Source organism: Nanorana parkeri, unplaced genomic scaffold (assembly GCF_000935625.1).
Source record: "Nanorana parkeri isolate BGI_ZX_2015 unplaced genomic scaffold, ASM93562v1 scaffold70, whole genome shotgun sequence".
NCBI lineage: Eukaryota > Metazoa > Chordata > Amphibia > Anura > Dicroglossidae > Nanorana > Nanorana parkeri.
The window spans coordinates 1,104,899-1,120,797 of record NW_017306338.1 but is presented as its reverse complement, the minus strand read 5'-3'; the positions used below and the strand labels follow the sequence as shown (position 1 = coordinate 1,120,797).

Below are 15,899 nucleotides of genomic sequence, written 5' to 3'. Positions count from 1 at the left end.
CCACACAGCTGGCAGCAGTTAAAACACTGTTGTATTCCTTTTATAGTTCCCTCTATTGGTCCACTAATTCCCATTTGGATCCAGACAACCAACAACTACTCAGAGATGGTTGCTCCCTATATTTTGATAGGAAAGGTCCAAAGGTCTGCAATCAGCAAAGCTCATGCTTTCCTCTGATTGGAGACCTTTGGCTCTGACTCAACAGGGGGCGTGTCAGACATCAACAAAGAGAGCACCGCTTCCCCACAGACAGCAAGGGTCCCACACTGCAGCTGCTGACAGGACACAGGCTTTTCTACTCAGGATGTGGCTGCTTTCTGAAGAAAACAAACTGTAAGACTCTGTACACCTTTTGTTTAAAAACACTCTCGGAAAGTATTTAGCCAGTTTAAACAATGCAAAAGAATACTTATAAAAAGGAGAATTATGGGGAAAGTGAAATACACTCATCCCCATAATTAGAGCCAACCTGTGACACTGGAGCTGTCACACGTTGGCTCTATAGATCGAGAACTGAAATCACATACCGCCGATGGCTCATTAATAAATAACCCTAAAGAGAACTATGACCGAAAAAAAGGTTGGGCCATACTTCTCTTTAAAAGTGAAATCTTGACAAATGGCTTTCTCGCTAAAGTTTAAAAATTCTGAGGAAGGAATAGATCCTCAGTCAGGTTTTCATTGCTGTCTATTTCCCCACTGGAGAGTCTCAAACACCAACTGTGAAATCTATTTCACGTCAAAATTAATTTACCCACTATTTTAGTAACTTAAGACAGGCCATCCTTCATATACGTGTCCTACTTATTTGTAAATATTTTAGCATATGTATTTGTAACTCAAGTAGTAAAAAGGTTTTGGATTAAATTACATTTCAACGGTTGTGAATTTTTTGGGGCCGAAACACACTTCTGTGATCAAGTGCATTAATGCATGTTACATGTGTTAACTGCGATGGGGTGCCATTCACTTTGAGGACAATGTAACTCAAACACTCTCAAAACATCTCCCAATAACACACTACTGTGCGTCCAGGTGTGCTGTTGCTGGTCCTTTCTTGCGAGTTGGCAGCTCATTCAAAATAAATTGGCTGTCTCAACGCAATGTACATTAACACATGACACAAATTGCGTTAATGCAATAATGGGCCCTAACAATACAGACATAGCCTTTTATGTGACATCAACACAGACAACACTAGTAAATATAACATTTATTGATGCAACTCTATAGGCAGCAACACGCAAAATTATTTGAACCAGGCACCTATATTATAGTACATTTAAACCCAAAACCAAGATTTTTACATTTCAAAATATCAGTCCTTAGATGCCGTGGCTGCATTCGTTTTTTTTCCCAGCCTTTTCCTTTTTAACTGGTAGCTCAGCCAGTAACACTTCCTGCCCAAAGATGACAATACTTGCTCATTATACTGTATCTAAGAAGGACCAGTGTTTTCCACATAGGCTGCTCTCCCTGATTTGTAATACAAACCCATGTTTATCTCCTCATCTTTATTACATGGGGAGGCATTCTTTTGTAGTTTGCAGAAATTTGCTGGCAAAACTGATAACATTGTTTGATATATCCATTCTGGGCACAGGACTTTTACAAGGTGACTAGATTTCTGGCACAATCAACAATTATATTTTTATTGTACTTCAGGTAAAATAGGATTTTGGTATTACCTGTATACATTTTTCTTGGAGTACATTACAGGACACAGGATGGTAATCTGGGACCATGGGTTATGCAGCTGCCAACAGGTAATTGGACACTGGCAAAACAAAGCTGTAAGGACAGTCCTATATGACCCCTCCCACTCCCAGCAAGCCTCAGTTTTTTAACAAGCAATAATAGGAGTGGATAATAGGAGTGGATAATAAGAGGGAAGGGACCTGTGTCCTGTAACATACTCCAAGAAATAGGATTTTACAAGTATGAAAAAAAATTCAACTTTCTTAATACATTACAGGACACAGGATGGTAATCTGACACCATGTGACATCCAAAAGCAGCCCAAATAAAAAGGTGGAAAACACAACAAACCACCCACATAACCAACAGTTCAATAAAAAGGGCTTAAAAGGATATCGAGAGCAGCTTGAAGCAACTTACAACCAAAATTAGCATCAGAACAATATCCATCCTGGTAAAATTTAACAAACGTGAACAGAAGACCAGGTGGCAACTATGCAAATCTGAGGAACAGATGCCTGATGCTGAAAAGCCCATGAAGGACTGACTGATCTGGTTTTTCTGGAGTGTGCATTAATAGTGAAGAGTGTAAGTTTATCTTTTAGAATATAGACTCAAATTATGAGTTAATGAATCCACCTGGAAAATGTGTAACGAGACAAAGGGTGGCCCAGACGTGGACCTTCGGGATTACGTCACCGTACAATAAGAGAAAGTGTACAAGTAAGGTTTTAGCAGGCTGATGCACTTTTATGGAGCATAGGCTGATGACCTTTTGCTGGGCCAACAGTGGCTGCTTTAGGGCACATGTGCACTGCATCAAAAAGGACAAAAATAGTGTCTCTAACAGAGGATTGGACTTCCTTCTATACCAAGTCTTCAGAACTGGAGGAGGTACCATCCTCATTCTCAGCTTCAGGAAGTGCAGAAGCAGTCAGGGGAAAATGACAGCTGGACTCTTAGGGAGATGAGGAGGGCCCCACTTGCAGCTCCGGCGATCTGAGGCCTCTACAAGGGCTGGAAATTTACCCACAAATTCATTACTGGAGAAATAACAGATCCCTCCAAGATGGCAGGGCCCGCTGGCCACCCCCCTTGGTACCTATGATCTGCCATATAGAGAGGGGTACTCCCAAATGTACACTGCAAAGCAGGAAGGGTTAAAAACTGTGACCAGTTACTGTAAGCAGTGGGAGCCCAGACACATTTGGAGGATCGCTGTGCTTTGAGATTGAAAGTGAGCTTGAGAGCAGAGGACACCGTCTGCATGTACCAACATGGCACACGCATGCGTAGTAACCCATTAAAAGGAAGCTGCGCAGGGACAATAGTGTTCCCAGTCCACAGTATCGGCAGCTGAGGACAAGAGGTGCAAGCAGACCGAAACTACAGTACACTAGGCTCACAGATAGGGCAAAAACCCTGACTCCTCGCAGCAGCTGCCTTGTTTTTCCAGTCAGCCATGGAGGATGTTATGGACCAAACCCCATCCAGATCTTTTCCCTTCTGGTTGGGATACCTCCTAATGGATCTTCAGGGACATGGTTTCCCTGACACATTGTCCGCGGCGCTAAACCTGTAACAACACCCTCATCTGTATAACATCATGCGGCTAACGTATCATGTTGCACCAAAAGCCGAGGTGATCTAGTGCCCGAAGCAAAGCAACTATACAGACCAACCTCACGTCTTCTTCCTGTCGGGATCCGGGTACAGTTCCCTAAGGCACAGTTCGGGGTCAACTGATCCCAAAGTTGCAAAAAGAAGCTACAGTTGCTTTGAAGAAAATCTTGAGAAAAAAGACAGAGAGAAAAGAAGGAAAGTGGTTTGCTTCTCTTTGAGCAGAGAGAAGACATCCACTCACCACAAACACTAGCAAAAAAACGAGGCTTGCTGGGAGGGGTTATATAGGGCTGTCCTTCCAGCTTTGATTTGTCAGTCCAATTACCTGAAGGCAGCTGCATAATGTACTTAGCCTGAAAAAAGAAAACAAACCACCAAATATAAGAACTGGTAAGCTACAATATATGACATTTATGTTCTTGGGTTTAGATATTCTTTAAGCAATTAACCCAAAACATAGAGATATCTTGTACCCCAATTTCTCCCATACAAATGTAAAAGTATCACTGCATTGAAGCAGGTGGTCCTTACTTCTAGAGGCAGGTATGTGTGTTTCTGTTCCTGTCCAACTTGCAGACAGGGCAAATGAGGATACTTCAGCTGAAGATTATACTTTTCTCTAAAGTACTGAGCGACTGTTCTTTCCACGGTCTGCCCATTCTCCAGCTGTAAAGGAAAGCTAGAAAGAAAAGAATACAGGATACTATTATTACCTTACTAAGTCTCTAGAATATAAAAGGTGGAAAGAAACAAAGTCTAAAAAAAAAATTTCAAAACTGTGCATAATTACAAAGTATTTCATGTAATATTCCTGCAGCTATCTGCCACAGCATTACTTCTATGCCATTAGATGCCACCAGTCTTTTGGGTTAAATGACAAACATCATTCAAACCACTTCCAGTGAGCCCAGGCTATCGCAGGCTTGGCCTCTGGGGGCAGCAACATACTCAGGACTCACAGAACTCATGGACTGAGTGCTTCTCACATGTCATCATGTGAGTGCTGTTCAGTCAAGCAGGAATGACTGGTCACTTTCACTTCTGAGGAAGAAGGGAAATATGACCTGTGACATCAGACAAGTTGAAAGACAGCAGGGAAAAAAAGATGTATGTATATTGTAATTTAAAAAAAAAATGACCACAAACACATTACCCTTACACTTAAATTGACCCAATTCCAAAAATCCCAACTCTAAATAAACCTCTCAGAAATCCATAAGTACATTGAATGTTTAAAATTTAGACAGGAGCTTCATCAGCACCCAAGATATATGTGCCCCGATAGCAACAGTGTAAATGTTAGTATAAGAGTTCCCATTCCGATATACTTACACAAGTAAACTAGTTATACATAAACTTTAAAAGGAACCAGTATGGTTAGAAATAATCACTCCCAATGATTACATCTTTTAGGTCAAGCTTCAGGGATGGTGGGACATGTGCAATTCACAGGCTTGTACCAAGTCAGTGATTCAGTCAGTAGTGAAGTAAAAGCTGGACTTCAGGCCAATTCAATATTTTTCAGGATTGCAGGAGCAAGCTCACCATCTAGAAAAAGTAGTTTATTTTCTTAGTACTAAGTGCTGTTTCCTAGATAGGCTTTAGAAGTTCTCCATTCACAACAGCTATAGCGCCCTATTTCCTGTTGTGGAGATCAGTCACTTTAACCAGCTGTCTATGCACTGGGTAACCAGTCACCTTGCTGTCCACCTAGAAGTAGGAGGATCGTTGTTCTTATGTTGTTTCAGCTTTGTAACATCAATGCTGCAGGCAAACGCACATGGGTAAAAACAGGGATGTTCACTACTATTCCCTTTATCCCCCCACACATCCACCAACAGCATCACCAGCCACTCTCCTAGCTGCCAGACCTCATGTTTCACTTGTCCGGAGTCAGAGCCAGCACATTACACTGATGTGATAACAACCGTACAGGGATGCAGCAGGCAAGTATGTATGGGTGATGACAGAGGGGATCTCTACTCTATCTACTCTGGGCTCTGTACAGCCAGCCTACAGGCTGGTAGGCATTAAGATCATGGTTGTGAGGCAGTGTAGGTCTGATCTTTGCATAGAAACTTTACACTGATGTGAGGAATTAGGAACAGTGCAGAAAGACTCCAGGCAAGTAAGTGTGGACAATGACAGGAGAGTGCAATAATCTCCCGTCACCACACAACTGCCTGCAGAGGGCTATTTGGAGTTACAGCATTGAATAGTGTGTCTATGTAACTGCAAATGATACAGGTAAGTTGCAGGCCTCTCCTCCTGGCTGCTGTTGAGAGCTGAAGCTTTCAGAGCGCTGTGATAAGATCACAGTGGCCGAAATAAAAAATATATACACAATAGGAAAAGATTTGGTAAAAATGTGTTCTCAGGCAAGCTTGGCAGAGGGGGCTAGAGGTGTGCATAGACTGAGTTTCTCATCCATTGGGGGACACAGGAAGTCATTCACCTTGGAGACATCCAAAAGAAGTCCAAATGGAGGTGTGGGCAACACAACATAAAAATGCCCACGAAAACTGGGGACTGCCCACAGCTCCACATTCCACCTGCAGGACCTTCCACCCATAGCTGACATCAGATGAAGCATGAACATACACCACATGTGAATAGAGGACAAGGTGGCAGCCTTGCAAGTCTGGGAAAACAGTTGCATGATGCTGAAAAGCCCAAGAAGCACTCATAAATCTAGAAGCATGTGCCTTGACAGGAGATAATGGTCTGTCTGAGCCACCTATAGATAGTGGAGTGAGAAGCTGGTGCACCTTTACAGGGACCAAAAATAGAGGATCAGTAACAATGGCTGAGAGGTACTCTCATAGCCCAAACCACATCCAAGAGGAAAATTTTCCTTTTGGTGAACTGGAGTCAGACAGATGGAAGGAAGAAAGATGCCCTGCTTAAGGTGCAAAGCATAAACTATCTTAGGTAAAAAGAAAGTTCTAGGCCTCAATCAGTGGCGTATCTGCCGCGAGGCAAACAAGGCGTTTGTCTGGAGCGGCAGATTCCCCAAAGGCGGCAATTGCTGCGGTCGAGAGAAGGGGGGAGAACCGGAGACCATCGTAGCGGCGGGGGACGAGGACGGCCGGCGAGGGCGGCCGGCGAGGACGGCGGGGACGCAGGCGGCGGCTTGCGCGAACGTGGTTTGTAAATACACCGCTGGCCTCAATAGCACCTTGTCCCTTGGCAAAACTAGAAAGGTTTCCTTGCAAGATATGGCCACTAGTTTAGACAATTGCCCGCCAGAGGTGATGGCAACAAGGAATATCTCCATGTGGGTGAAAAATAAAAACACAGAGAGAAGACTGTCTTTAATGGCAAAGTCAGAAGTGCAGAGAGAGCCAGATTCAGATCCCACAAAGACATAGGGTGATAAAGGACTTACTCAAGGAGTGAGATGCCAATTGTCTCTGAAACAAGATAGACAGGACAGGAACCTAATCTTTGATAGCGCTGAGTGCCAAATGCTGGTTCACACAGCTGCAGGAAGAACAGGATTCATCTGTTTTATAATCTCCCTCTCTCAATTAATTCCTTGTTTTTTGCTTTTATAAAAGAATAAAGTTCAGATGAAGCTGGTGTATGGTCATCCAAATTTCCTGTATAGTGGTTGTCTTCAAACAAGCTGGACCAGCACCTAAAGCAAGCGAGCATAGATTAACCTGAATTGACACACTGGGTTTCTTTTATTAAATAAAAAAATATAAAATGATTACAAAATTATTTTTCCTAGCATTGAAAAATAATTGCAATTCTGTAAGGAGGGGCGAAATAAGAGGAAGTTCATTTCCGGGGTGAAGATCCATTTTACAGACAAGTTTACACTCCACCCGTATGGTGGTAGCTTTGTTAAGGCAGGACCACTGCTGTATGCACAATGAGGGTAGACCATTTTGTACAAAATCCTCCCCAAACGGATCCAAGGCTTAAAGGAAAACTGCATATCAGGGTGTTTCCAATCACCACAAAGTTGAAAAATCAGGTGCAATGTGGAAACACTGGTAGAAGCACCAGGTTGACTCTCTAATTTCAGAGTGGTGCACACTGCACTGATAAGAGCTTAAACCTGGCAGTGGTAGCAGATCGACTCCACAGGGGCAAGCTCACCAGCTAAAGACTTGAATGATTCAGGCAGAGTCTCCGTGGCAGATGAATCAAAAGCCATGTGGTGGTAAGGCAAAATAAAGCAAGACCTTAGGCACACATGAAACTTGGACAGCTAGTAGCAGATGAGTCGGATGGGTAGAGGTGACAAACGTCACTGTAGTTGGGTAGCAGGATCAGATCGAAGATAGGAGTTTTATGTATCTTTTGCAAGCAGGTGTAGCAGCAGGGAGAGGCTTCCTTAATCCTGTATGGCGGGAAAGCACGAGTGTGCATATTAGAGACAACATGACTCTTTTTGCACCTTATGGTGTATATATATATTTATTGCAAATGTTTTACTTTATTTATAGAGGTAAATGTATATGTTTTGTGGTGTTACACTTATGAGGGGGTTATATCGCTGCATACGGCTTATATGTTTATTTTTTCTTCTTTTTGCTATTCAAAAGATTTTTTAGCTCTGTATATTTAAGGAGTATGACAAGTGCCCATAGCAGGACCCAGTTCACGAAGGTCACTTCCAAGCACTTCCAAGCTATCCCCACAACGTCCCATCCAGCGGGGTCCGGACACAGCCCTCCAAATGCAAGGCCAAGGAGGGCCACACCAAATATCTGTAATGGAAAAGACCAGCTGTAGCAGCAATGTAGATTGATTAAAAAAATTCTAAAAAAAATGTGCTAACAAATAAAAAAAAATTGTCTTTCCCATACAAGAGATTAACAGACATCCATCCTCCTAGCACATAAGAAAAAAAGCATGCTGGGAGGGTTTATCCTGGGCTGATATCTAGTTTTCTTGTTTTCTGGTGTCCAATCTTTCTGTAGGCGGCAGTACATTCCTAAGGTGCATGGCTTCCTTTGTCCATCAATAGACGGAGCTGAGCTTTAACCTCACAGACTTATGGCAGTCTAGGTGCCTGCTCCTTCAAAACAAGTCAGCAACATCAGGGTGTCCTGAAATGTTACTCTGCACCTTTGAACCTCAGGATCAGAAAACACAAATGTTTTTCTGTGTCCATGCAGTTTTATTAGACAATACTATTTTAAAATTACTTAAAGGAGAACTATGAGGCGAGTGCTTTTCACTCACCTCATAGTTCTAGCTGACCTGTGACAATGAGACTGTCACAGGTCGGCTCAGTAGATTGGGAAGTGAGCGAACACATACCGGCGTTCGCTCACTTCTCGATTTTGTCACGGCTCTCTGCCGTGACAGGGGAGGGATTTAATTTCCCCCCTCCCCGATCCTCCAGCGATGACTGGCGGAACGGACGGGGGAGGGGGCGGGTACAGCTGGCTCTGCCTCACACATAATTGTCGGGATCCGCTTCAGCTGCGGTGTCTCAGTATACCGCAAGCTGTAGCTCACGGTATACTGAGCTTAGGGTGACAGGATGACGCTAGTTTGTGTCCTATGTATGATGATTACTAATAAACAGAGACATGTCAGGTGTAAAATACTGTGATTGTGAAATACTTACACTTGCAGAACATTCACTTCCTGCTTTGAAAGGGCAAAATGACTTCAGTTTGGCAAAGCAATGTACACTGGGATTGCCTTGTCATCAGCAGAGGATTGCAAGGGAATCTCATCAGGAGATCTCAGGGAAAGGCATTTTCCTCCCCTGAGATGATGTGCATGGTCACATGTCCTAGTCACATGTCTAGTCACATGTACCAGAAATCCAGGAAGTAATAGAAGAGCTAGTAATCTGCCATTAGTAAACATGGCCACTGTCAGAAGACTGAGGAAGAAAAGAGAAATGAGGTATGCAAAGAATACAAAGCCTGCAATTATCTAGATGTATGTGTTTGTAGATTATCATTACTAAACATTTCTAAAGGGGTCTTTGTTGTTATTTTAAAGATATGGGTTATTTTAAAGATATGGGTAAAGGTCCGCTTTAAGGCTTTTTAATTATGATCCTTGCATTATGTGGAAGGGGCTTAAAGTAAATCTGTAAATCCTCCTCCAGCCTGTGCAAGGCACCCCCTACACTGACTACTCCTACACTTGCATTTACTGCTACTTCCCGGACTCCTTACATTCCTGCCATTAGCCCTCACCAAATCACCAGCTACTGTTGACAATTCCATACTGCATGACATGGCTTTCACTTCCATGTGACAGTGTGGGGGTATGGCAATTGGCTGCTCTGGTTCCAAGCACTGCATCTGTGGCGAGATTTTTTAAAGAGGAATGAAAAAGGTCAGAGCAGTCACAAAAGGTAAATATGGGCATAGGACTGGAGGGGAGCGGAGGATGTTAAATGGTTTTTCTGACAGGTTTTTCTGACAGATTTGTTTTAGAAAATAAAAAATAAAACCTGTCCCTGAAAGTTCCACCCTAGCTGTGTTTTTACAGCACAGCTTAAGAGTATGGCGTTCGTGGGTGGGGATTAAGACGCAAGATATTATGTGTTACTAGGTACCCAAGATGTATATGTGGCCCAATCCAGATCCAGGCTCAATATTAACTTTAACAGCAACTTTGTCCTGATAAATATACCCACACACTAGAACACAACATTTTAATAAGAGGCTTACGTTTGATGGCTGGCAGGCCTCCTTGTCACATTACAAACACGGTATTTCCGTCTCATTGTTCCACAATGAGTCACTTCAACCTTCAGACCTGAACCACACATGAAAGGCACTTGTTTAATTAGAAAAACAAAAACAAAAACAAAAAAAACAACTTAAAAACACATTAATAAAACATCTTATAAAGTTTACCAATGCCATGTTTACTGTAAATAGGGAGGGTAATCCTAATCAACCATTTAATAAGTTTTACTTTTGTTCTTAACAGAACCAAGCTGAAGTACAAGCAGTCCCCGGGTTACGAACAAGATAGGGACTGTAGGTTTGTTCTTAAGTTGAATTTGTATGCAAGTTGGAACAGTTACATTTTTTAAGTGCAACTCCAGCAAAAAAAAAAAAAATTTAGTTTTGGATAGCATAGGGAAGGGTTAACTACCTGTAACGTTTGTTTTGTTGCGTGTGCCCCTGTTCAGAAGATTTCACCTCAGGGGTCATATGAAAGTCGGATGTTTGTAACTTGGGGACTGCCTGTACTGATATAGATTAGAGATGCAGTAAAGATGCAATCACTATTTTATATATGTTTAGCCATGTCTTGTTTTATATGAACATCACAAAGATCTTATACATGATGTACCTTCAAAATCATTCTATGTGCAGTTCACCATTTTACTTTTAAGAAGGATTCCTGTACAATGTCATCAAATGTCTATATCTGGAACATTATAGGCACTTACCCTTTATCTCTTTGGTGAATTTTACCCGGTGAGAATCGGTCAGAGGTCGGGGTTGTTCATCTATGTTATGAATATCTAGAACTTCACACATAAACTGGATAACTGGTTGTGCTTTGTAGAAGGCAGTGGCAGAAACTGCAATAAAACAGAACATAAAAGTATTTCATAAGCATGATTTGTCTTATTACAAAATATATATAAATGAAAATAAGAAGACATAATTAATTAGCACATTAGATCTGTAAACAAATACAGAAATTAAACTAGAAAAAGGAAGAATTCAACCCTTCCACAATGGAACTTGTACCTTCTGGAAAGGCAACAAGGCTTAACCTACATGGCAAACAACCCAGAAGATGCAATACTATAAAATTTAGGGTGAGTACAAGTGGCATTGCACAGGTATGGTTGTCCGTTATCACTGTCAGGAAGCCAGTGCAGAGCACTGATGTGAATTGGAATTTGGAGTTAATGCATTTAGACAGGAAGTGGCTGAAAACCCCTGGAGGAGGTCAGCAGCACTGCAATGCAATAAAGACTGAAAAAGAGTAAAAACAGTATTTCATGAATAAAAGATGGCAACACGGAGCTTTAGCAAATTATTATCATCCAGGTATGATTGAGCTCTACTTTATAAAAAGAAGTAGGCATTTTATTCATATGTGCGCTCAGATTTGCCTTTGTATGTAGAGTTCTTGGGGAAACTCCTCACTGCATGCATTAGCTTCTTCTGTTCAGAAGTGATTTAATGTCCTTGATTATGCGTTAACTTCTTTTTCACAGAGTCTCCCGGCTTCACACCACAGACCTTGTCCTACACATACCAAGATGCTTTGGCAACAAGTAATACTGCCAATGACTCAAAGGAATCTCTAGCTAAAAACAATAGAGAAGGATTAATATTAAGTTGCGTGTAATAACATTGGCAGAGTATGACAAGGCCAAGTGTATACCTGAAGGATAATGAACAACCTTCAATATAAGCATCTAATACAATTATTAAACCTTGCTCAGAGTCTGAATAAATGCCCCTTGGGTCTAACCACTGTTCTGTGTGGATTTATAAAGCAGCTGTGGGCCAACTGTGATTCGAACCTATAAAAAAAAATAAAAAATGGTTGAGACCAGAGATTATGCAGCTAATAGAGAGCATACAAATTAATTTTCAGTGAAACCCAAGAAACTGCAGATCTAGACAAATACTCTTTTCTGTGAGACACATCATGGGCAACTTAGAATATGTGCTCCAAACTGGAATTTTCTATACAGCTCCCGGTCTGTCAGATTCTCATCTTCTAGAGTAGCAAACTACAAGCTCAAAAAACAGCACTGCTGAAACCCATCAGTGTACCTCTGGATGGATATAAAGTGACTTTGTACATATTTTAATTTTATTATGGTCTGGAAAAAGAAAAATAATAATGTGTGTGTGTAATATATACATACATACATGCATACACACACACAATACAATACACACAATATTGCATATTAACCTATTTTGTAGCCTTCTGTTCAGCCAGCTGTTGGAAATTTAGGTTCCCTACTGCATATTTCCCTGTATCTCTATCCCTCTGCTGAAAAAAAGCTTGTTTACAGAGCTTAAAGAGGAATGTCAACCTCATTTTAAACATTTCAAGGCAACTTTAGAATTGTGTAGCAATGGCAACATACAAACAGGTACTTCTAAATCATTTCAATTTCTGCATACCTTATTTTTTTTTTTCTCGCCATTCTTCTCACGTTGGCCATTTTTTTACAGGGCAGATTAATCCATCTCCCTTTACTTCCTGGAACTCTGGGTCTACCACATGGAACATGTGACATGCAGAGCTGTGTGCTGATGTGACTTGCAGCGAAAGTGGATAAAAGGACTGTTTTAAAGGATAACTGTACTTTCAGAGAAAACAAAGTTATTCTTTGTGCCTACCCCCTTGCCTTCATTATCCCCCTTCCATTCTCTTGCCCCAACTATATACTTGCTTGCATACACACACACACACTATATATGCTCCAGTAGAAGTGAAGCTTCATAAGTAGCCTTGAGACACTAGAAGTGGATAAACTCCACCAGCAGGTTGTAATATAATGTCCCAAAAGAAGCTCTCCAAAAATGCGGAATCCTAAAGCTTATTTTTCAGTGACAGCAATACACTGGAACGTACATTATATCCTGAACTTGGGGAAGGGTGGGATGCCAAAGCGGTTTTCCTTGCATATGTTCCTATGTACCATTGCTGCCATCGAAAAGTACACCAAGATTCAGCATTTATTTTTGGAGCACAATGCTTTTTCTGGAAAAATATATGTGCATCTTCTTTTACTTATAGACTGTTGCTATAGAGATCATCATATTAGTAGTGCACACAAAAAAAAAAAAGTATATTTATCCTTCAAAACGAGGAACAACTCATTTTCCTAACTGCAGAATTCCACCTTGATGCAGGCATCTGTTTCAAGACAACAAAACTCCAGATTATAGAGACACCTACACAAGCTGATTACCGAAGACATGAACACAGCTAACCTCTCACAATCTGCAGCAAATGGGCCTTCCTGTCTCCTCGGAAACCAAGCAAAGGCAGCGTATCATTTTTAAACTAAATTGTGAGGGGTTGAAAATGATCACCAGCTTTGATGAAGGCTATGATGAAAGGTTATCTATGAGCAAAATTAGTTGTATAAAATGCATTTCACAGTAATACAATTATATTTGGTGTGTTAACAGAAGAGGCAAAAAGGACCTTGTTACAGATCTGGGTTTGAGAGGACTCTAATAGACCAAAAAATTATTTTATTTTGAAAATAATTTTGAAAATTATAGTTAGGTTGAACATAGTTCATTTGCTCCAACAGGGGGGGGGGAAGCCTTACTGATTCTCTAAGGGCTTGTTCATACCAAATGCAGACCAGATCTGCATGAGTTTCTGCACATGCAGTGCAGTGTATTTTGGCGCGTTTAGGGACGTTTAAATAAAGTAAAAAATGAAATGGGCTTTAAGTGCGTTCGCATGTGTTTTTGATGAATTTGCATGCTTTTTGGTGCATTCCAGAACAGAAAAAAAATAGGGCATGCTGCAGTTTTTCCACATGCTCTGGAACTGAACACTGGTGTGAACTAGAGCCCAAAATACCATTGGAATACATTGGACGCAGTTTCGATCCGTTCGGTAACTCCTATGCTCTGCATCTGCTTTGCGCTTGGTGTGAACTAGTCCTAAGGCAATTGGATATTCCCTGGATCAACAATCTTGTTGGTGTTTTTACGTACAAAATGTTGATACCTATTTATATTCTGCTCATTTAGCAATGCATCCAGATTTGATGCATTTGATCCAGATTTGAAGAAAAACAACAACAACAACAGAGCTACCTAGAACTAGTTCCTGAGGACGCCTATTCCATTTCACAGCTCTTACTATGAAGAAGCCTTTCCTTTATGACGCAAAGAGTGCCCCCTTGTCCTTTGCAGTGACCTTAAACTGAATTACTTTGCACCAAGCTCACTATATGGACTATTTATGTATTTATACATGGTGATTATATCCCCCCTCAATCACCTCTTCTCCAGAGAGAACAAATTCAGTTAATCTAATCCTTCCTCATAGCTGAAGTCATCCATGCTTTTAAGCCCTCATTCACACCTGAGCAACATCAAATATGCGCTTTTTCAACGCGTTTTGTGTAGCACGTTTATGCATATTTTTACGCAGGTAAAACGCACACACATAATGTTTTTATGAGCAGATTGTGGCACAGTGATGTGAATGCCGAAACATGGAAAAATGTGCAAAAACTCAAACGCACGTTTTTGAGCATCTCCAGTGAAGTCTATGGGGCCTAGAAGTGCAGAATTGCAGAAGTGCAGAATCTGCCAAAAAGAAGCTTATGTACTTCATTTTCAGGCCTAAAATGTGGAATATAACATGGGTGCAAAAATTGAAAAAAGGGCCTCAGTCATGAAGGGGTTAAAAAGGGGAAGGCAACAATTCTTTACCTTGCAAAAGATGCCTATAAGAAAACACGGATAGAAACATTCAGTTGATTTTGCCTCAAACCATGTTTTGGTTTTGCCGCAGTAATAGATATCCTTGTTAAGGTTGTCAACTAGCACCCACAAAAAAAAGTTTTGAAAGGTACATGTAATAATACAGTATGCTGTAAACAAGGAAATGGGATATACACCAGGAAGACTTCTGCAGATAAGTACCCCGCTGATCCAAAAACATATCCAAAAGCACATGTATATGTCAAAATACAATTCTTTGATCGATCTAGAAACTCTTTTTTACAAGGGAGATTATAGCATTCAGTTTACTTACCATCTATATTAAGCATCATTTTCCACATGGCAGGTCGGACAGATTGATGGAAGCCAAACCACACTTCTCTTCCGCCCCCCAAGGGGTGATCATACCCTTCAGGTGCAGAAAAGAACGACCTCCCTACAGGGGTGTACCTATGAGACAGATACATTATTTAATTGTAAGCAAAACAAATACTTTTTTTTAGTGCTGGTAATGATTAAAATTTTCGTGTTCGATTAATCAAAACATTTTTTAATGGATTAATTTCAATTATAACGCACATACAGATCCAACTACATTGGCCTATACACATACAGCACAACAATGAAGTAATAAAATGAACTAGGATCACACTAATCCAGCACGTTATTAATCTCACGTGCCCCACTCAATATGGCCGCCAGTGGGGCAACTCAGAATAATAACGTGCTGGATTAGTGTGATCCTAGTTCATTTTATTACTTCATTGCTGTGCTGTATGTGTATAGGCCAATGCCTTGGCAGGCGCTCATGCAGGAAGTTTCTTGGGCAAACTCACTGGCCCAAGTGGCTCCATCGGCTAACGAAGGGGGGAGGAGTCCGGTGACATCACGGACATCGACATCAGCGGACTCCTCCCCCCTTCCCTTTGTTAGCCATCACGGACATCGGCGTCACCGGACTCCTTCCCTTCGTTAGCAGACGGAGCCACTTGGGGAAGGGGGGGAGGAGTCCGATGACGTCGATGTCCGTGACGTCACCGCATCGCCGACGGGACTCCCGGAAGCCGGCGGAGAGGTGAGTGTGTCCATTAGCGATCAAAATAATTTTAATCGATCAAAAAGTTTAATGATTAAATCGAGAAATTAATCTTTAATTTCCACAGCACTACTTTTTTT

General features: G+C 41.4%; 1 protein-coding gene across 1 annotated transcript in view; it reads right to left on the bottom strand.

The window, feature by feature from the left end:
• Positions 1-15,899, bottom strand: part of LOC108804732 (protein argonaute-3) — an 80,632-nt gene that overhangs the window by 25,398 nt on the left and 39,335 nt on the right. Inside the window, exons 5-8 of the mRNA XM_018576598.1 lie at positions 15,037-15,173; positions 10,715-10,849; positions 9,981-10,068; positions 3,853-4,000 (exon numbers count right to left, since the gene is read on the bottom strand). Coding sequence (XP_018432100.1) covers positions 3,853-4,000; positions 9,981-10,068; positions 10,715-10,849; positions 15,037-15,173 — 508 coding nt within the window. The remainder of the gene's footprint in view (positions 1-3,852; positions 4,001-9,980; positions 10,069-10,714; positions 10,850-15,036; positions 15,174-15,899) is intronic.